Source organism: Sprattus sprattus (genome assembly GCF_963457725.1).
Source record: "Sprattus sprattus genome assembly, chromosome: 19".
Classification (NCBI taxonomy): domain Eukaryota; kingdom Metazoa; phylum Chordata; class Actinopteri; order Clupeiformes; family Clupeidae; genus Sprattus; species Sprattus sprattus.
The window spans coordinates 12,175,994-12,198,493 of NC_137917.1; the positions used below are offsets into that span (position 1 = coordinate 12,175,994).

The 22,500-nt window shown below is 45.8% G+C and overlaps 1 protein-coding gene across 1 annotated transcript in view; it reads right to left on the reverse strand.

The window, feature by feature from the left end:
- The window catches only part of adgrb1a (adhesion G protein-coupled receptor B1a), a gene marked incomplete at its 5' end in the record, with an annotated part of 60,710 nt that overhangs the window by 21,729 nt on the left and 16,481 nt on the right, over nucleotides 1–22,500 (reverse strand). Inside the window, 13 exons of the mRNA XM_080857652.1 lie at nucleotides 3,422–3,465; nucleotides 4,115–4,217; nucleotides 4,906–4,975; nucleotides 7,607–7,750; nucleotides 9,594–9,702; nucleotides 10,081–10,149; nucleotides 10,345–10,539; nucleotides 11,317–11,423; nucleotides 12,576–12,677; nucleotides 13,257–13,586; nucleotides 15,666–15,845; nucleotides 17,994–18,095; nucleotides 19,293–19,454. Coding sequence (XP_080713778.1) covers nucleotides 3,422–3,465; nucleotides 4,115–4,217; nucleotides 4,906–4,975; nucleotides 7,607–7,750; nucleotides 9,594–9,702; nucleotides 10,081–10,149; nucleotides 10,345–10,539; nucleotides 11,317–11,423; nucleotides 12,576–12,677; nucleotides 13,257–13,586; nucleotides 15,666–15,845; nucleotides 17,994–18,095; nucleotides 19,293–19,454 — 1,717 coding nt within the window. The remainder of the gene's footprint in view (nucleotides 1–3,421; nucleotides 3,466–4,114; nucleotides 4,218–4,905; nucleotides 4,976–7,606; nucleotides 7,751–9,593; nucleotides 9,703–10,080; nucleotides 10,150–10,344; nucleotides 10,540–11,316; nucleotides 11,424–12,575; nucleotides 12,678–13,256; nucleotides 13,587–15,665; nucleotides 15,846–17,993; nucleotides 18,096–19,292; nucleotides 19,455–22,500) is intronic.

The window sequence follows — 22,500 nt, forward strand, 5'->3', positions numbered from 1 at the left end:
ATGGGGATGTTCGGACGAGCTGATGCGGCGTGCACCTCGGGCTTTTACACAGCCAGGTTACAATACAACTGAATAGAGCAAAATGCACCAAAAATGGAGATGGAGTTATAATAATAATAATATTATAAACAAAAACAATAATAATGACAATAATAATAACAATAATAATAATCAATACTCATAGTGATAATTTTCTAATTATAGGCAATCAGAAAATAAAATCATAAATGTGTAGAACTTAGAGATACCAAAGACACAATAATAAGACACACATGTTTTAATGTAATACCTTTTTTTTTTTTTTTTTTAAACATCAGCAGACCTGACTAATAATTGTTTCATCTAAAAGACTAAATAAAAAGGAAATATAGTGTTTTTGTTCAGCTTTGTATACTGGAGATATATATGGTCATCTCTCTTAAAACAGCTCTTAAATCACTCTGTCCTTAAGTGCCACTCTCTTAGTTGTGTGAGCAGGTGAGTGGGCTAACAGGTAAACAGAAGACAGATGTACAGCTCTCATAAACTAGCACATAAAAGCCCTTAGGCCCAGGGAGACGCTGTAAAACGTGACTCAACTTCCAGAGCAGAACACTGGCTATATTCTCAACTGTCACCCCAGAGAACCTATATTCCTGGGGACGAAACGACCTGCTGTTCAGAAAGCATTTACTGAGATAGGACCTCCTGCTTCTTTCTTTGCAAACTTTTAAAGATGCCGTCAAAGATGCCGTCTGTGATCCGGTTGTTGATATTTGAGCCCAATAGCCAACCATATTGCACCCCTCCCTTCCGTGCTCCTTAAGCACCGTGTTGATTGGCTGATATTGTTTACGGCTTGGTCTGAGCCTTGGTCCGAGCCACTAAGTCCATTTTTTTTTCTAGCGCAAACACTAAACAGACAGCTAGATGGCCGAGAGAAGATTTTGCTGAATTTGACAAAAAGTTTGTGAGGTTAGAACTGTGGACTGTGCCTTTAAATGTGCCTTTAAATGGGCTAGTGTGCTTGTATGTGTGTTTGTACTCAAAGAACCATGGCTCTTTCTGAACATTCTGTCAAAGTGATGTGATAAATAAGCACTGGCAAAAATCTGTGTTAAAAAGTAGGCCTACAGATCCTTCACATAATTATATTATCATTAACATTACATTACGACATTACATTATGGCATGAAATTGCTGAACCACAACGTCTTGTTGTCTCCACAGAAGAAAGACACACCAATATAAACCATGTAGACGAACATCAAAATCTGCAAATATCCTGCCTCATAAATCTGTCTTGCAATTCACAGAAAAACATCCTGTATCGCCTTGCAATCTTTTTACCGTCATTTCTAAAACTCTCCCTATCATACCTGAGCTGTTATAGCGCCAGGTACAAGACCAACTCCTGGCAGCTGGAAAGAGAAACACACTCACCCCTCCTCTCGCCTCCACACAACACTAACATAGTATGGCGTTGGCTTACCAGGTTACCCATAGTACACTGGGGCATGGTGACAGTACAGACCAAGGTTACCCACAGTGCACTGCTGCGCTGCAGTGCCAAGCACAGGGTTACTCACAGTGCAGTAGACTCACAGTTGTGCCTCAGGCCACAGGGAGAGGAATGGGAGTGGGCGCAATCGGTGCTTGTAGCCCCAGAGGGCCCGCTTCCTGCAGAGCTAGCGTTAGCACATCATCCTCACCCAAATCCAATAGAGAAGCCACCGCACCGTCTCTACGGCGGATGATACGATTAGGCCCCTCATCGGCCACACAAACATACAGACAGGCTCACCACTGTGTAATTGGATCATTTGTGTGCTGGTCCGGCAGCCCAGAGTGTGAGAACATTGAGGCTAGGAGAGTGAGCCAAGGCCACGTGAGCTCAGGGGAAACCCCAGCAAACCGGCATGCTAAATGTGGGAGGAAAAACTACCTGGAAATGTGTAAAGACACATGACTTATGCAGAGTGTAAGCCATTTTGTTGGTTTGTTAGACGACGTTTAAGGGTTCTCAGATAATAAGAAGTATATCTGATGTAGGAGGAGGATGAGTGGCTGTTGTTGCTGCTCTCGCTGATACCAACAGATTGCTAAGTGAGAATGCCTTAGGCACAATTCACACACACACACACACTCTCTCTCTCTCTCTCTCTCTCTCTCTCTCTCACACACACACACACACACATACACATACACAAACCTCAATTGTTATCACGTCGACTCTCTCTGACAAGGACGCCTCCTAAGATTCCAATTTCTCCCCCAAATATTAACTCATTAATCATATCTGCTGTCCATGATGGATTTTAATTTTGCTTAGAACATACTCACCACTCCCCTTTATCCCCTCCCATCCCTGTACAGCTAAATTACATTTTTATGTCGCCCAATCTCTCTTTTCTCTCTCTCTCTCTCTCTCTCTCTCTCTCTCGTCTGTCATTAGATCTAACTCTTTCTTTTGACTTTCCAACAACTCCTTTCTAGCTGTCCTCCTCTTTGTCTTCCGTTCTTCCGTTCTCCCTCCCTCCCTCTCTTTGCTTCTCGGTGAACTTCTCTGTTCCCGGTAAGCGCCTCTGTAAAATGCAGAGCATTTGGCTGTGGTGTGTTTTTTTGACTGAGAGAAGCGTATGCATCCATCTAAATGCAAATGTCCCACCTACACTCCAATGAGTAATAGGCACAAGATGGTCTGCAGTCTCTCTTACTCCCCCTCTGAATCCCACTGTTTCTCTTTGCGTGTGAGTTTGAAACATTAAGGTCAGAGAGGTCCCGATTAGAGACAGGCTTGGGGCAGAGACTCATGGCATGTACAGTCTGAAGCGTGACTGTGCAGCGGGCCTACGTGGTTCTAAATGGTCCCACAACTCACCTTCTCCTCTTTTCCATTCGGTTTTTGTTTTGTTTCCTTACTCCTTTGGTCTTCCTCTTCCTCTACATCTGTTTGTTTTAACCCCTGTACCCACCATCCCCAAACCTCACGCTTTCCCTCGCCTGTTTACACATATGGTGTGATGACAGCCAAGGATCTCCATGTTTCTCATCTGTTGTATAATCTGTGAATGTTTATGCGTGTGATATTTTTGAGAGACGAGAGAGAGAGAGAGAGAGAGAGAGAGAGAGAGAGAGAGAGAGAGAGAGAGTGGTGAACGAAGTTCATAATTTCCCACTTACTCCATCAACGTCAACGCTAGCACTCGCATCAGCGTCACTGTCTTCCATACACACACGCACACACACACAAACACAACCTTCAATTGCAGCCTGTCAGCTTGAGCTTCATCATGATAAACACCTTCTCGAGCAGCACACTTTCCACAGGAGTTGCCTTTGCATAACATCACCCAGTCAAGGCCTGGTGTGAAGGGTTGAAATGAATGCCTAAATATGACTCCACACACACTGAAAGACTGAGCGAAGACTCCAGCCTTACCTGTCACTCTCATCCCACGCAATACAGGTCTGGTTAATGGTGCTCTGTGGGAGAACAAAGCACAGACATGAGTTTAGGTTCTCAGACCTCAGACCTGCCTCCTTCTCCTGCTGCCACCTGATGCAATGTGAAGATTTGAAAATACATACAGTACATATATAGCACATATACATATAAACATATGCAATATTAAATAAGATACAAAAATACTTCTTAAGGTTTGAATATAAATATGAATGGGCAGCCCAAGACATAGTAGGCGGTGTCATCACTGTGTGCCTTCATGTCTTTAGAGAATTCAAAATTCAGAGACATCAGTAAGAGCGAATATATGAGGAGGAGGATGGTTTGAGGTGGATGTAGTTTTAAACAAATGGTAATCACATTTATATTATAAATATAATGTTTTTTATATCAACCGCCTATGCCGCTTCCTGTTTTTGCATTAAGTCAGTTTTGTATTGCCCAATGAAAAACAAACATTCACCATAAAACATTTAACATATTTCAATAATGTGGCTGTTCACAAGGCATGTCAATTATGTGGTTGTTCACCCTGTATCCAGTGATCACCATTTCTTTTAAAAGAATGCGAGTCACAAGCCTTATATAGAATAGTAGATGCCTTTGGGGTTGCTGGTTGCTATGTGAGGAAAGCTACCCGTGTTCCTTGGGTGCTTGCTCATTACTCACATTGTAGAGGTGTGAGAACTCAATCTCAACAGGTGTCGACAAGGGACCTGGCGTGGGCTTGATTGTCACGGAAACCACCTTGGAGTTGAGCACGGTGCTGTTTCTGCACACAGGAAAGGCCCAACATGTAGATCTCAACACACACGTTAAACACATCAGCTCCGTCACTCTCCCCTGCACCTCCGTCACGCCAGCGGATCATAGGAGTGAATCTGAGCTAATCCTGTCTTCACCCCTCCCCCCCCAACAGTCCACCCACTGCTGTGCGGTCCTCCATGTGATCCGACAGAGCGAACCCTTGGGGTTACACGGTCTTCCCCACGATAAACAAATCTGCTAATTTCTTTACAACTTATCACATAGGCGTGGATGTGAGAGAGCAAGAAAGAGAGAGAGAGAAGAGAAAAGCAGTCTGTTCAGAGAGATTCAGAGAGATGATTTCTAAGCGATGAATGTGGGAAGGCTATGCGATGCGGCTTTCAAGCACACATTTTCAGTGCACGTATGGTAGTGCCCTCATGCTCTGCGGCAGCTGCAGAAATAAACCTGGGTCATTCCATGCAAATAGTGTGGAATACATTTACTTTACATGCATGACATATTGTACAATTAAATGGTAAATAGAATGGGGCCCCTCACGTGGGAACAGATGTGAGGATGGTACTGAGAGGAAAGAATGGGTGAGAAGAGATAGATGATGGAAATATAAAACAGACAGAAGTGTCTAGAAGTGCGAGAGAGACAGATGGAGAGAGAAAGAGCAAGAGAGATAAAAAAAAATCGCCTCTCACCTCTGAAGGGATAGGATGCTTCCCAGATTTCTGTACAGGACAATTCCAGTCACAAATGTCGAAGTGTCATCTTCATGGGATCAACACACGCACACAAAACCAACAAACCAACAGAAACACACACATTGTTAAAAAATGAGCAAATAAACAGGACAAACCTTGCTTCTTTATTGGCAGGGAGAATGCAGCACATTGTCTTAACAAGCCGCTTTGTGCATTTGTTTGCTGCTTGTTTGGGCGTTTGTTTGTTTTGTCTGTTTGTTGGTCTAGCTTTCTTTCATCCTGCCTCACCCCCCGCCCGTCTGTGTGTGTGTTTGGATTTAAGTGTGTTTGATTATATCTTATTATATCTGTCTGTGTCTGAGTCTGTGTGAGTGTAGGTGTTTTTGTTTGGGTGCATGTGCGTGTGTGTGTGTGTGTGTGTGTGTGTGTGTGTGTGATGGGTGTCCAGAGTTTGTATGGCTTAAGGTGAGTAAGAAAATGCAGGTCACCCTGTCTCCCTCTCTCCCTCCACTGGCTCACAGTAGTGCTGCCCTACATACCCAACCATCTATAAACACTAAACACACTTAGACACACACGCACACAACACTCACACGTACACACACTCACACAATAACTCACACACAAACACATACACACATTCAAAGCCAAAAATAGAATACGCTCCTCTCTTTTACACAGAAACCTGCAGCCTCTGTGTCTCTAACACACACATGCACACTCACACACGTTCACACACACGCACAAACATACACACACACAAAGGCAGAGACAAATGGTTGCAAAATCATCTGTTTCCATAGCAGCCTGAATTGGCTCAAGGCCTAGCAAGAAATATGAGCGGAACTCAAAGAGATTAACATGGCCGACTCCAGGAGCCATCAAAAGTTAAAACTGCAGGACTGTCAAAGGAAGACAAGGGTCAATGCCTCAGGCAAAAAAAAGAAGCAAAGTCTTTCTCTTACGCGCTTACTTACACACAAACACACACACACATGCAGGCATATACAAAATGTCCCATCTGCTTTCCCATCAACACATAGATACTCACATACACATATGAATAAACACACACACACACACACACACACGTACACACACACACACACACACACACATTCAAACTGTCTGGCTTACGCTCTGTGATTGCAGGAGAGAGTGCCAAGCTGTGTAGGCAGCGGCTGACGCTCTGGGCCTTCAGCTGCGCTCCCATGGGCACTGAGGGGGAACCGTGTGTGTGTGTGTGTGTGTGTGTGTGCGTGTCTGTATGTGTGTCTCTGTGTGTGTGTGTGCGCGCATGTGTGTGTGTGTGTGTCAGTGTGTGTGTTTGTGTGTGTGTGTGTGCATCTGAACTGCTCCCTGGGGCTAGCTATGCCTCTGCCTGTCTGTCGATACAAACGGTCAGAACCATTGGGATGGAAGAGGACAGAGGCTTCAGGGGGTGTTTAAAAGGGAACACATAACACACGTGTGTGTGTGTGTGTGTGAGTGTGTGTGTGTGTGTGTGTGTGTGTGTGTGTGTGTGTATGTGTGTGTGTGAGGTAAAGAGTGCCCATTTGAATGTTTATGTGCTAATGTGTGCTAGGCTGAACTGGTATGTCTGTCTGATCCCTTATGTTGTTTGAGAATGTTCCAGACTGTTCCAAAATGTCTATCAGGGCAATTTGACCGTCATGGAAACCAGGGCCCCACAGGGAGGGTGAGAAGCTCAGTAATTGTGCCTGATTGGCTCCTGTCGACCCCTGATTAAGACTCTAGCAGCGGAAGGAAGGCCAACCCTCGTGGCTGAGAATGCACAGCCTGCCAAACGCTTCCACAGACAGACAGACAGACAGTCAGACAGACAAAGTGAGACAAGCAGTCAGTCTCCTCAGTGCTAGAGCACCGTACTGCATGGAGAAACTTTTGGCTTAGGGTCCTGTGGGTAATTTTCCTAGGAGGCATTTTTTTCTGCAACACTGCGGTGCCAAACCACCAGAGTGGGAGATTGGCGCTGGTAATAGATTTTTGGCAACAACAAATAACGATCAATCCAACGGGATGGATTCTGACAATGTTTTGCCTGTCAGTGCTGCCCAAACCGTTCTTCCAAAGACCGTTTGGATGACTCTTTAGAGTGATGAATACATTCTCTACATGAAGGTCATACAAACCATTTATTCTGCTTTTTCTGAACTATGGCATGTAGCAGATCATAATCTCAGTGTCCATTAACATTCATCTCATCAGTGTAACTTCCTTCACTGGGCTTTGCATGGCATAGAAGTCTGCATGGAGAGGCATGTGTTCGAGTTCAGACATGCCTCATAATGTTTGGACTCGCTAGAGAGACACAGGACAGGAGAGGTGGGAGGATTTGGATCAAATGCAACAGGGAGCGATTTCAATGTCAAGGTGAAAGGGATGCAAATATCCCAGCATATGAAAATGTGTTGCCTAGCAACACATAAAAAAAATACCCCTTGCTGAACATGGGTAGAGAACTTCCCCTGCATCATCACCTCCGTCACTGTAGAGTAAGTGGTAATGATGTTATGCAGTAGCAGTTGTGCTCATCTTCATTCGCAGTGTATAACACATTTATAACACAAAGCCTCATTCCACTGTGGTATGGACATCAGATTTCACAGGACGTCTTTAAAAGCTATGAACAAGCTCTTGATCTGCTTGCTGTAAAGGAAGCTGTGTGCGGCCTCACCTGGCTTGCCGGTGGCCAGGACGTCTTTGGGGACGATGACACGGTCATCGGTGCTACGCGTCCACTCCACCATGCCTCTCCAACCCTTCATGGGGAAGGTGATGTCAGCGGTCCCTGTCACCGGCCGCTTGTGGATGCTCAACACTGAGGAGGAGGAGGAAGATGAGGATGAATAGGGGGATGAGGAAGAAGAGAACAGGAAAAGTGAACGTTAGCAGAGACAGAGAGAGGACACAGTGTCTTTGTTGCTCTGAAAACTATGGATGACGACCCTGGTTCCACACATGACAGAGGTCCATCCAGATCTCACAGTCACTGTGGGCTGCAAGACTGCACATTTGAGGTCAGGGCTGAGATAGAGGAGTTTTCTGAAGAGTACCATGGTAACCACATGCCAGTCTGTTATCAGCTGCTGGGTTCTGAGGAAACTTCTCAGTGAGCTCTATTTTAGGGATGGTATCATTTTAGCAAACTCTATCAGAGATAGCAGCCTTTCTTCAAAGCTCCTTGGAGACAGTGCTATCTCATCGACTGGAAATCCTCTGTCAGTGCCTTTAGAGTCTGTCCAATCATTCTCTCTGAATCACTCTTCATCTTTCTCCAGCTCCCTCCCTCCCTCCCGTGTGTGTGTGTGTGTGTGTGTGTGTGTGTGTGTGTGTTTGTGTGTGTGTGTGTCTGTGAGAGAGCAAGAGAGAGAGAGAGAGAGAGAAAGAGAGCTTGAGACAGTGTGTGTGTGTTTCTGTGAAAGAGCAAGAGAGAGACAAGGTGTAGTGCTGTGTCTGAGAGAGAGAGAGAGTATGTCTGTGTGTGAGAGAGAGATTGAGAGACAGTGTGTGTGTGTGTGTGTGTGTGTGTTACACAGCCAGACACAACCTTTCTTCTGACTCCACATTCCTGATATTAGTTTTATTATGCTCCTGTTGTGCGTCTGGTTGGTATTCCAGGCAGTGTAATACAAAACAGATTTATTTATATTCCTTAATATTTTTTTCAGAAACACACACACACAGTATTTTGTGATCATGCTGTGTGTGTGTGTGTGTGTGTGTGTGTGTGTGTGTGTGTGTGTGTGTGTGTGTGTGTGTGTGTGTGTTTGTGTGTGTGTGTCTGTGTCTGTGTCTGTGAGTACTGTATGCTGTGTGGGTGTGTGTGACAGACAGGGTGTGGGTGGATAAGAGAGAAAGAGAGACAAAAGGAGTGTGTATGTGTGTGTGTGTGTGTGTGTGTGTGTGTGTGTGTGTGTGTGTGTGTGTGTGTGTGTGTGTGTGTGTGTGTGTGTGTGTGTGTGTGTGTGTGTGTGTGTGTTGTGTGTGTCTGTGTCTCTCTGTGTGTGTGTATGTCTGTAAGAGAGGGAGAGATAGTGTTTAGGAGGTTGTGAGATAAAACAGGTTGTGCTCCCAGTTTCCTCTGTCATTCATATCCAAAGACCCTGAAAACACCTGGACACATCCACAGGACTTCAAACAGCACCCGACTGACATCTCTTAAAAGCCTCTTGGTACTGTGATCACAGCAGAAAGAGAGAGAGAGAGAACAGAGAGTCAGGAGTAGCCTCAGTAGTCTCTGGTTTAGTTACTCCCACAGTCTCAGCACTTAAAGGCTTTTAGGAAAATGTTTATGGGTTCCAGCCTTGTTGACTTGAACCTTGATATCACCCTGCTGCAACATCATCTTTTTGGTACATTCACTAGTGCCAGAGATCAGAAAAGAAGGTGGAGAAGTAATGGAGCGGCATATTTACATTACGTACCGTGGTCATCTGAAGAGTTCAGATGGTGCAAAACTGACTTTCATGTTCTTTAGAACAGGACTCGTCAAGAGAAAGTAGCACAAAACAAAAATGTTTCTTTTCAATAAAGAACGAGGAGGTTCAATAAATAGTGATTAACCCTTCTTTCATCAAAGATCAACCTAGATTTCTAGATTTCATGAACACAGCCCGTGACCGGTGAGTATAGGGGGAGAAAGAAGGAGATGAAGAATGTACCCAGGTTGTCTGTGACCTCGTATGTGTCCTGGAAGTCCTTCATTCTGAAGCTGATGACATCCACAAAGTCGTCCACCAGCCGGAAAAGCTCTTTGATGTTTGGCCCAAGCTATGAGCGAGAAATAGTGAAAAGAAGGAGAGAGAGATCGAGATGAATGTTCGCATGGCGAAATTGTGTGTGTGATTTGTGTATGATTCTTCGGTTTTAACATCCTAGGCTGATATTGCCTAAATCTTTTTGTGGGCTGTGTTACAATGAAAAAAGTACACAAAGTACACACACACACACACACACACACACACACACACACACACACACACACACACACACACACACACACACACACACACACACACACACACACACGCAGACACACACACACACACACACACACACACACACAGACACACACACACACACACACACACACACACACACACACACACACACACACACACACACAGAGTGTAGAGAATGACCACTTACCAGCTGTGCTTCCTCCCATTTGTCTCTGTTCTCCTCCATTAGCAGGTTACTCACTGACTGGACAAAGTTCTATCCGAGAGAGACAGATAGAAACATGTATTGTGGCAGAGAGAGAAACAGAAAAGAAAAAAAAGAAAAAAAAACAGAAAACAGAAAGAAAGAAAGAGAGTGAAAGAAAGGGAGAAAGAGAGAAATTTGAGAAGACACAGAGCAATCTCCCAGGTTCACTGAAATCTCGCTGTGACCGTGAGAAGGGCAGCCTACCCTCATGTCCAGGTTGCTGGGGCTATACTGGACTCTCCTAAAGATCTCAGTCATGTTCTTCAGCACGTCCACGATGGCCAGCAGGTCGCCACTGTAGCTTGTCCCATCACTGGACGTCACTTTCAGCTTGGTCATAACTTCGGAGACTCCATCCCCCACAAGTCCCCTCTGTGCTTTGGACAGGTGTTCTCGAGTCTGTGGAATCAAAAGTAGCAAAGAAAGAGAACCTTTATAGATCCGGGCCATTAACCCATGCAACATGGACTCCAGGGACTAAAGGGACTCCAGGGATGATGTACTTGGATGAGAATCAAGCTTTTTATGACACATTGTGTTTCTGAACATCTCATCTCATCTCATCTCATCTTGACTGTCTTGTTCTTCTGTGTCGAGTGCACTGGTGAATGTGATTGAGTTGCCAGTCTCATAAGACCTGTATCTCTGGGCTGTATCTCTCAAGCATTGCTATATGTGCACTGTTTCCATCATGGTGTAAGGTAGAAGGGGTGTTTGCTTTAAGGGCTCTGAATAATTAGCTTTGTAGATTATGTGAGTGCCCTTATCTCCCAGATCAACTGTCTGCAAATCTGATCTCTTCAAAGCGGTGGCCTTTCCTTTGACACCACCTCACTGCTATCTACTGTGACAGTAATGCGCTACCCAGTACCTGATGTTTTTTCTTAATTGATTTTCTTGTGTATCATACTCCTGTACAAGTGGAGTACATATGGAGCCGCTTCAAAGCTTGCTCTCTCTCTGTCTGCCCGTCTCACTGTATGTCTGTGGGTCGGTCTCTCTCCGCCAAATGTGTACTCAGGGACCCAGGGCCTTCTGTTGCTATTTGCCAAGGCTGTGTGTGTGTGTGTGTGTGTGTGTGTGTGTGTGTGTGTGTGTGTGTGTGTGTGTGTGTGTGTGTGTGTGTGTGTGTGTGTGTGTGTGTGTGTGTGGGCGGATGGGATTCAGAGTGCTCACCAGCGACTGGATGCTGCGATAGTCGTTGGATACGCACTTCATGTAGGTGGGGTTCTCCCAGAAGGCGTTCCCCTCCTCATCCAGCGTGCACCGTCGAAGGATCAACCCTGAAGCAGTAAACACACACACACACACACACACACACACACACACACACACACACACACACACACACACACACACACAGCCATTCATACACACAGAAACACACAGAAACACACAGACACACAGACACATGACACACACACACACACACACACACACACACACACACACACACACACACAGACACACACACACTCACTCACACACACATCCATACATACACACACAGACACACACACAGCCATACATACACACACAGACACACATACACACAGACACAAAGACACCCAGGCTTAGCAGCACCCACCACAAATACTGTCCTGATCTCATCTGCCATGGCAATTATTTTAGCTCCCTGTTTTGGCAAAACTCTTTCCTTTGTGTCTTTTCCTATTCACAGCAGGCAGGCTGCGATAGATACAGTGAGTTTTCTCTCACAGTTTGAATCACTTACACAGTCACAGCAGGCATGAAAACTTTTACTCTCTGTGTAATTTAGACTAAAATCGGCTTGTTTTATTCACCAAAGTAAAATTAGTTTGTACAGGTCATAGTGATCACTAACAAAGGTGTCTGTATCACTATTAAATGGTTATTATTACTTATCAAAAAGTTGGAGTTGCAAGTCTACAAAACGCACTGAAAAAACAGTTGTACGGATCAGTCTTGACAATAATTAATCTAATGAATTCATCATTCAATATATATTTGTGTAAATTTGCGTATATACATCTACGTATGTTGACATTAAGGTTAATAAGTGAACGGTAAACAACTGTGTTTGTATACATACATAAATGAGTGTACGGTAACAACTGTGCTTGTATTTAGGTAAATAAGTTAACAATAACAACTGTGCTTGTATTTAGGTAAATAAGTTAACGATAACAACAGTGTTTGTATAAACATAAATAAGTGTACCGTAACAACTGTGTTTGTATTTAGCCAAATAAGTGTACAGTAAACAAATGTGTTTGTATATAGGTAAATAAGTGTATGGTAAACAACTGTGTTTGTACACAGTATGTAGGAATGTCTGCCTTTTTGATTTGGGTGGGCATGAATGTACTGTACTGTATATATATGTACATACAGGATATGTTTGTGTGTGTGTGTGTGCCCTGTTTGTGTGTATTCATCGATGTGAGCGTTACCGTTAGCGTTGGGGGGGCAGCGCACCGCTGCCGTGTCCCCTGACACAGTCCTCTTCCACACAACGTTGGAGAAATTCTCCTCGTCACAAATCTCATGGGGCTCTGTGGAGAGAAGAGAGCCGTCACAGATGCAGCCAGTCCAGAAACACATGAGCACACACACCACACACACACACACACACACACACCACAAGGGCTGGGCAGACCAGGAGCCAATGAAGCAGACAATGTGCCGACTGCACAGAAATGGACAAGCAGCTGAGTTGTTTTGAGTTATTTTTCTCCTCAAAATTAATTTGCTTGCAGACCCTATATTGGGCCAGATGTTGCAGCTAAAAAGGCTGAATTTTTCGTTTACCCTTTGAAATTGTGTATGGTGGATTTAAATACCATTAAACATGTAATATATACAGTAATGTGAAGTACAAGGATGTGTTGGAATTGTCTATTAAAGGCTTATTCATAACAGACCCACTGCATTACCCACAGTATCTACAACAGTATCAACAATCTGACACCACCAATGACTGCACATAAATACATTTGTCATGAGAATTATAAGGTGAATAACCACACAGCACATTTGCAGCTTGACAATTTGGCTAGATAGATAGATAGATGAATGGATGGCTGGATGGACAGACGGACAGGTGGAGGTGTGTGACTGGAGCAGAGTCTCACCTGGACACCTCTTCTCATTGCAGCGCTGCACCTCCTCGCGGTCTCCTGGGCACTGCTTCCCCCTGAAGAAGGGCCCCTTGCAAACGCGCTGCCTCTTCTGGCTGCCGCCGCCACACGTCTTGGTGCAGGGGTCCCAGGAGCTCCAGAGCTGCCACACGCCGTCGATGGGGCACTCGCCCTGGTTGCATTCCTGTGTCTCCACCCACTCGCCCCGGCACTCCGATCCTCCGTATGAGGGCCCGCTGCACTCGCGGTGGCGCCGCTTGGTGCCATTGGAGCAGGTCACCGAGCACAAGCCCCAGCTGGACCACTCGTTCCACACCCCGTCCACTGTGGAGGAGGGGGCAGAGGGGCAATTGAACATCAGCAGGAGGGTAAAACTAGCCTGTCTCACGATGGCCTTCAACCAGCCTATGTAGGAGAATAATCCAGTGCTTGGTGAATTCTGCCTCACAAAATAGCAAAATATGACACGAAAGTCAAGCGAGGAGAGAATGTGTAGGAGAGAGCAAAGAAGAAACACACACAAAGAGATGGATGTCCACATTCAGAGCTTCTGCTGGAGGATTTTTTGTGCTAAGACTACTCATCTACAGGGGGATATTACAGGCTTTTAAGTGAAATGAGCAGAGTGGAGAGAAGTCTCACAAAAATCCATGTCAAAAATCTGCCGTCTTGTAATAAACAAATAGGTCTGCTGAGTTATGACTTTTGGCTGTGTGTAGACACCAAGACATTCATATCTATTAACAGAATGGTCTTGTGCTCCAACTGCAAGAGGGAAACACATTTTCACGTTGTAGCTAAATACCGTCCCACTACCGATTCCGGTCAAATCCTCTTGGAAAACAGACAGAGCAGAATCTGTGTCTGAAGTGGTTTTATAGAACAGATACTGAAATGGTTTTAGAGAAAAGACAGAACAGAATGTGTTTCTGAAGTGGTTTTAGAGAAAAGACAGAACAGAATGTTTTTCTGAAGTGGCTTTAAAGAAAAGGTAGAAAATGTGTTTCTGAAGTGGTTTTAGAGAACAGGTAGAACAGAATGTGTGTCTGAAGAGGTTTTAGAGAACAGGAGAAACCGAACGTGTGTCTGAAGAGGTTTTAGAGAACAGGAGAAACCGAACGTGTGTCTGAAGTGGTTTTAGAGAACAGGAGAAACCGAACGTGTGTCTGAAGTGGTTTTAAAGAAAAGGTAGAACAGAATGTGTGTCTGAAGAGGTTTAAGAGAACAGACAGAACAGTTTGTGTGTCTGAAGGGGTTTTAGAGAAAAGGTAGAACAGAATGTGTGTCTGAAGAGGTTTTAGAGCACAGGTAGAATCGAGTGTTTGTCTGATGTGGTTTTCTGGCAAGTGTATCCAGTGTTTCTGTCCTATCTTTGGCCAGAGTGACGACTGCCATGCCAAAACATTCTACCATAGTCACATTTCATTCCCCCCTGTGGTCAGTCTATTTTGGTGGCGTTTGTGAGAGGCTAACAGGAGTCACAAATGAATCAAGTTTGCCATTTTTATTCCTGAAAATTCACTGTCAGTAAATGCCACCCTGCATTTACAATTTAGCAACTTTTTTGAAGCTCTAACTCATAGAAATGGATGTCATCAAACACAATCTTGGTGTCTGGTGTTCTTCTTCAGCAGTTCCTGTAGCGCAATGTGTATTCATAGTTTACCACATTCTTCTGATGCAACATGTTTCAACATTGAAAAAAAAAAATACTTCTCATACTTCTGTTGCAAAATGGCTAGCCCTATGTAGAGAAACAGAACACAAATAAGAAAAGGCATATGGAAAATCGTGAAATGTATTTGTTTAGCAGGACTAAATTGCACGTTGAAAGCTTATTTCAGTACTCTATCTACCTCAAGAAACCACAGACAATGGCCAAACACCTGCTCTAATGGTGATTGACAGAGATGTACCCTGTTGCATTTTAAGCCAGTGTGACAGCACCAGTCAGTGTACGCAGTGGGTCTTGGGCAGAGAGCACACATCCATCACGTCGCTAGAACACTGATTTTCCAAGCTGTCAAGTCGGCACAGAAGAATGCCTCTTCCCCGGAAGAAAGCGTCCGTGACTGACAGAGAAACTACCGTGCCTCTCTTTTGTTTTGTGGTCATTCTTTTCTTTTTTGAAGGTTACAAAAGCTACATTTTCCCTCTCACACCCACAAAGGCTCCTGTCTGACAGTACCGACCCAACTCAAGTATTGCTACAATTTTTTTTTTTTAATTTATTTTCTTTTGGAACCCACATATGCACTAATCCTTTTAGTTCAGTTTTCAGCGTTGAAAAACTAAATGTGTCACCACAGCACCATAGATTCACACAGAGCCTCACGTGGCTTGATAGAGCTACTACGGTAATCTGGTGTGCTTCCCTTAGAGTGTTTGTGAGTGGGTGGTCACCTGGGCAGACGGCGATGTTGCAGAACTTCTTCTGCTGATGGGGCCCCGTGCACGGCTCCCCGCCAAACTCCGGCGGCTTGCAGGTCCTGGTGCGCTCCCTCTCGCCCCGACCGCACGTGGATGAGCACAAGCTCCACGGCGACCACTCCTCCCACACACCGTTCACTGCAATCAGAGCAGCTAGGATATGATTTATAGAGAGAAAGGGACAGGCCGCCCACATGACACACAAACAGACAGACACACACACACACAGACACACAAACAGATACATATAAAACACACACACATTTTCCAATTACCCTTTCTTGGACAAAGCACAACACTCTACACATCTGGACAGACATCTACACCAATACCCACATGCAGATTACATCCTATGGTATGAGTTTTCACACAGTGAAGTGTGCAGTAAAACATCTGTGTGAGTGTTTATGTGATGGAGATGTTGAGCCTCGATCCGCAGATCCAGGCATCTGGAAAGTGCCAGGGGAAACAGCCCCTTCATGGTTCCCTGTAGATACTGAGTGAGTCTGTGCTGCAGAGTCTGGGTGCACATTCTCTGAGCATGCTCAAAAGGCCACTCCGGGCGCCTTCCCAGCATGCCATGGGAGAACTTGCATCCAGCGGGGGGAATGTGACGCTGTCACTGATTGTCTTACAATTGTTCCCTTTGCGGAAACTCCACTGCCCTGTTGCCAAGGTTCCCCATGGGGGCCTGTGTCTGAGGCCTCTGGGCTAGTCCAGGGGAGAGCTCCACGAGGGGGCCTGGGTCTAAGGCTTCTGGGCTAGTCCAGGGGAGAGCTCCACGAGGTGGCCTGGGTCTAAGGCCTCTGGGCTAGTCCAGGGGAGAGCTCCACGAGGGGGCCTGGGGGTGATGGGAAGCTGGTTGGCTGGGTGCAGGTAGGAGATGGGGGGGGACCAAGCGTGGTGGTAGGAGGAGGAGGAGGTGGTGGGCAAGTAGACATTGGGCTTTTAGAGGTGATGGTGGTCAGGGGCTGGTTTCTGTCGGGGGAGTAGAATGGCGTGGCATGGCGTGGCAAGGCGGAGCAGGGCAGGGCTGGGGTCAGCAGAGGGGCTGGAGGTGAGCTGGGCTTACCTGGACACACGGAGGTGTTGTTGCAGGGCCTCTGTTCACGCAGCGGGCCGCTGCACTGTGTGCTGTAGGAGGACGACACGCAGAAGCGCGTGCGGCTCTGCCAGCCCTCGCCGCATGTGGCCGAGCACACGCTCCACGCAGTCCACTCCTCGCCCGACGCCGAGTCCGCTGACGGCAGCACGGGAGGGAGGGAGGAGCACAGCGAAGGAGGAAGGAGGAGGAGAGGAGAGGAGAGGAGAGGAAGGACAAGGGCCCAGACTAATTAGCATGCAGGAACAGCTGGCTACTCTAAAAGAAGGGGAGAGAGAAAGGAGGGGGGGTAGAGGGGGGGAGGGGTCGGCTCTGCTGGGGCACTTTGGGAAGGTCGAGGGACTGATGCCATATCTGGAGCATTGACTTCCCATTGAAGTGAATGCATTTAATCTTAGATATGTCAGTCAGTATCTCTAGGCTGGTTATTCTGTACCTAGAAGAGTTTTTGTTGTCTAAGGCCAGCCAGATTCAGACGGGATTGGGCAGGGTAGTCAACTGTCCAGTTAGAAAAAAATAGACACTCAGGACTTTGCGCCTGTCTACAACTGTTTAAATATGGCCGCTGTAATTTTGGCGATGGGCAGAGGGAGAGATCAAGAACAAGTGGCCTAGGAAAAAAATGAAATGTTCCTCACTCTGCATGAAGATCACAGATCAGAAAACTACTGTGTGCGTTTTTTGAAGTTGGAATAACCATTTGGAGCAGCTAAACACATCAGTTGGATTTGTTTTGTTTGTTAAAGGAACCATGATGGCTATGATTAATGGAAACAAAAGTTCACCTAAGAAGCATGTCAGCATCCAACACTGTAACTCATTCAGTGGCATTCACATCATCCACACTCACATGACTACAGCAAACCACTAATCTACTGCTACACATACAGTAGTCACTCCAGTCTACATCAGCACAGTACATTTTCAACAAGTGTACCACACTGAGATCTACTAAGATCTGCGTCAGTCATGATACATGATATACATCAGGGGTCTCTTATCATTTAGACAGGCACTATTGTGGTCTGTGGTCAGGCTTGAATCAGTTTGTCTGTTCGACTTAAATTATGACTTCCCTTAGTTTAGTCTACTGTTAATTAGTTGTTTTTTGGTCAGTGTTTGTTTAATACATCCTGTGTTGGTTTGGTGTGTGTTAAAGCCCAAGCTGGCAGAATGACTGATGCGGCCCATTGCCTTACCTGTTTGGGGGGACTGTCCACCACGTGTCTTGTCTGACTCGTCACGTTTGCGGGTGTCCATGGAGCGCAGCGATTGGCTGCGAGAGCTGTCACGCCCCTTGCCTGCGGGGTGCGGCAAGGCCAGAGACGTTAGCAGCGAAGACTTCGGGGGAGGGGGGAGGGGGGCATGGACCACATGCCAGGCTGAGGGCTGTTCCTGCCCAGACAGCGCCTCAGTATATCAGCTTCATGCCCAACCATGCTCGAGTGGAGGACCGAGGGGGAAAATTGAATCTCGCCATGGCAACGCTAAATGTTACCGAGGCGGCATTAAGCGTGTAATGGCTGTGATTGAATTTCCCCCATTTGGGTGAACCTAAGAGGATGCTGATAGCACTGTTCCTACTGAGCGCATGGCTCTAGGGGCTTTCTTCCAGTGGTCTTTACACCAATGGCTCAGCGGCGTGGGTCTTACCATGGGGCTGAACCTGAGGGGCATCAGCCATACTTGGGAGGGGGAGGCAGGACAGTACCATAGAGATTTATAACAGAGTTTATTCAGTGTGGAGCAGGGTCATTATCTATCTATGGCAGTGCAGTGTCCTGGCGTCTGTGGTTGTAAGTTGTCAAGCACGAGCAATGAGCATGCATGTCTGCGTGTGTGTGTGAGAGAGAGAGAGAGTGTGTGTGTGTGTGTGTGTGTGTGTACATTTGCAGTGTGCATATGTGCTAGAGTGATTTCATTTGAGTGTGCATGTTCACACACAAACAATGTGCTTACTTCCCTTTGCTCTCCATGCGTGAGTCGATGTGTGTAGTGTTTTGAGTGTGTGTGTGTGCGTGTGTGTGTCTTTGTGTGCGCTTAAATGTGAGGCCCTGATGCAAACTGGAGGTATCAGATGACAAGGAAAGAGATGACACAGACACATAGATAGTCCTCATGCACATACATAGAAACATGGGAAAGCAAAGACATCTGAGATGATGTGGATGAATGCACTGTGAGAACTCATTCCACAGCATGAACTCACTGCATTCACAATGAACTGCACGTCTCAACAGCCACTGCGAGTGTGTGTCGCACCAAGGTTATGCAGTGGTGGATGAGCAAGTCTCCATCAGAACCAGATCCAGACACAGACATTGTGTGAGTGTGTGTGTGTGTGTGTGTGTGTGTGTGTGTGTGTGTGTGTGTGTGTGTGTGTGTGTGTGTATGGGTAGTCATGCATACATGCTTGAGTGAGTAAATATACTGTATGTTTCATGTGTGTGTGTGTGTGTGTGTTTGTGTGTGCTGAGAGCCTGTAAGTGAGATCTCACCTGTGCAGGGCTGTGCGTTGCAGGGCCGTCCTTCTTCCAGAACACCATCACAGAAGTAGGCCTCCTCGGCAACTGATTGACAGGTGCGTGTGCGAGTCTGGACTCCGCCCCCACACTCACTGCTGCACTCTCCCCACTGGCCCCAACCACTCCAGCCTCCAACTACAATACACACACACACACACACATTTAGCTATAAGACCAACAAACAATTATCGGCCTGTGCAAGCCTTAACACCACAACACATCCTCTATTGACATTAAAAGCCCCCTTCTAGTGATGAAGTCCTTATTCGGTGAGCCATCCGCATGACAGAGGGCTATGAGTCGGGCTCCACACACACCGCAGGAGGACGAGCCCCTCATGAATGTTTAATGGAGAAGACTGTTGCCTGTCTACCCCCAGTGGCACAGACAAATATGTATTAATCTGCATGAATAGAACATGAAGTTGGCTGGGCTCCAGACAATGGAATTTTTAATTACTCCAAAATCAATTGCATGGGGAGGAGGAGGGAGGGAGGGAGAAAGAGAGAGAGAGAGAGAGAGAGAGAGAGAGAAAGAGAGAGAAATCTATGAGAAGAAAGAGAGCAAAAGACAGTGGGAGAGAAAGAAGGGTGTAATACAATTTTACTGCGTTACAACGGAGGGCAAGTTCATGGAGACCGCAGAGGGGTGGGGGGTTGCTGCAGGTTTCAGCTTGTTCAGGTTTTGAAAATGGTCCAGAACCCAAGAGGGGGGGAAGCATGTTTGCTGCTTGGTTCCAGCCGTGCCCTCTCTGAGTTGCTTCCACTGGGTACTGGACACCAAAGACCGGACCAAACAGGACAGAGAAAGACAGAACCCCCAGAAGAAGTGAATCCATCAAGGATCTAAACTGGCGATGCTATAAAGGCTATTATGTAGGGGTATTATTTACAGAACAAGTACATTAAGCCTCCTAAGATCAACGGTTCCATCACGCCAGCCACCCACCCACTGTGATCTACTGCTTGGCTGGTAGTGCCTCTTCTGCTATCGATTTGTCCTTTCACATAAACTTAACCAGGCTGTGTGGGAGCACAAGCGAACGCTCAGCAAACTTCACATTCGCCATTCTGGAGGGCAGATTCTCATCTTCCACGGAGAACACGCACTGACGAGCACGATCGATATCTGCTTTTGTCCAGTGAGACTGACCGATTGAAGGCAGATTGTTTAAGCAGAGTTGTGGGCCCGGACTGACTGGTGCCGCGTTTACTCCTGGGTTTCAAAGTGTGAACACGACCTATCGGTCGCCAGCGTGCATTTGCTGGATCTACCCACCGAAAAGTTTGCTAATAACTGAGAATACAGAGACCAATTCAACATGTTCTTTATGCTCTCACAAACTCCACCACCTAATCGGAACATATGACATCCTTTGTCTGACAATCACACCCATGGCTGACACCCAATCACAGCTCAATTCAACCAGTCCCTTTGTCCAATCACATTTATGGATGTGTTTATGGTGCCAGTTTTAGTCTGCCACGGTCCCTTTGGGAGACAGGCTGCAAGTAAGTGCAACTGCAGTGAAATAACCTTGAGCTCTTTGCCTGAATGATTTTCAGGCTTATTTAGAACAAATGTGCTTCATGAATAGCAGAAGGGATGAGCAGATCAGGGAGAAGGATAGAAAGAGAGGATGAGAGAAAGAGAGAGAAAGAGAGAGAGACAGAGAGAAAGAGAGAGAGAGGGAGAAAAAAGAGAGAGCACGTCCATCAAAAGAACTCACATGGGGAGAAGGAAAGGCGGGGAAACTCCATTTGGCTGATAACATTCTCTCTCCAGTGAGGAACGGAAAAGCAATATGAAAATTTCTCAGCTCATTTATGACAAGTGAAGTGACAAAAAGCGGGAGAATAATGTCGTGTTTTCTTTCTCTTCCCCCAAGGACATTTCATTATGCTCTCAATAATTCCCCTGTTCCCTTTGTTAAGTGCTTGCACCTGGATATTCCAGCTGCCTCACCCCAACTTTGCCAGGAACCTTTATCAATCTAACAAGGCCGTGCTTGTCTACCAGCTCCAGTCCATTACCTCTCTCTCCCTCTCTTTTCCTCTGTCTCACTCATTCCTACCTCTCCTTCTCTTTTTCTCTGTCTCACTCATTCCTATCTTTACTTTCAGTCAGTCACATGCACAGACAGGCCCCAGGTGGCGCTCAAGCACCTGTCCTTTTGCCCTCTGACTTAAGAGTGCTCTTTTTACAGGATTTGTTCTTCACTATTGCTAATTTTAGCTTTTAAAACTATTAACTATGACATAAACTTTCAATTAAATGCGTGCAATAACTATGCCCTACAACTCTTTGGGTTCTTATTTGGCAAGACCTCATAAACCCCTAGGCCTCTACCTTCAACTTCCCTTGCCACAGCAACCAAAGTTATTGCACACAAATCGAGCGGCCAGGGGGGCAGCATCCATATCTGCCTGAATTGGCCTCATTTATTACCGCCAGGTAACAATAATGAGCCCTCAGCCTTGCATTGTTTGTCAATGTTGTGAAATTGAACTACTATTAAAACACCTCAATACTGCCTGCAATGGGCCGAGGAGCCAAACCTATATTATAGTCTACCATTAAGCTTATCAACAAACAAACTAGTCTGGTGGAAATCCAGTGAAAATCAGTGAACTCCGTCAGCTCCTTTGCCAAGCAGTTTGTAAAAGTATAACAAGCAAATATGAACTTGGTTAAAGGCGCCCGAGGCAACATTAGAGGCTTGAGACTAATAATAAACGTTCAATTTCTAGTCCTTTTTTACACGTAGTAAGTATCAATAACACCATACCATTTCATATCGACATTCAAGGAGCAAAGATGAGACATCGTTGTGTGGTGAGAACTGATAGAAAATCGCGCTGACAGGGGGGAGAGGCTAGTTTTAGCGCTCTTTTTAACGCCCAAAGTATCAAATAATGATGCAAATGTGCTAATATGGTGAAGTAAATGTCAATATCATAAAGATTGTCTTATCCAGAATATTTCCATTTTGATGCCCTAATGTTGCTTTGGGCTCCTTTAATAGTCTATGCCCTCATATTTGGATATCGGAAACATTAGCCTATCCATCACCCCTCTCTTGTGGAACGCTGATAATGCTGTAGCCAAGTTGCTATCTATGCTGTGTCATATAATGATATGTTTTGTTGCGCGTGGTAGGTCAGCAGCAAAGTGTGTTTGT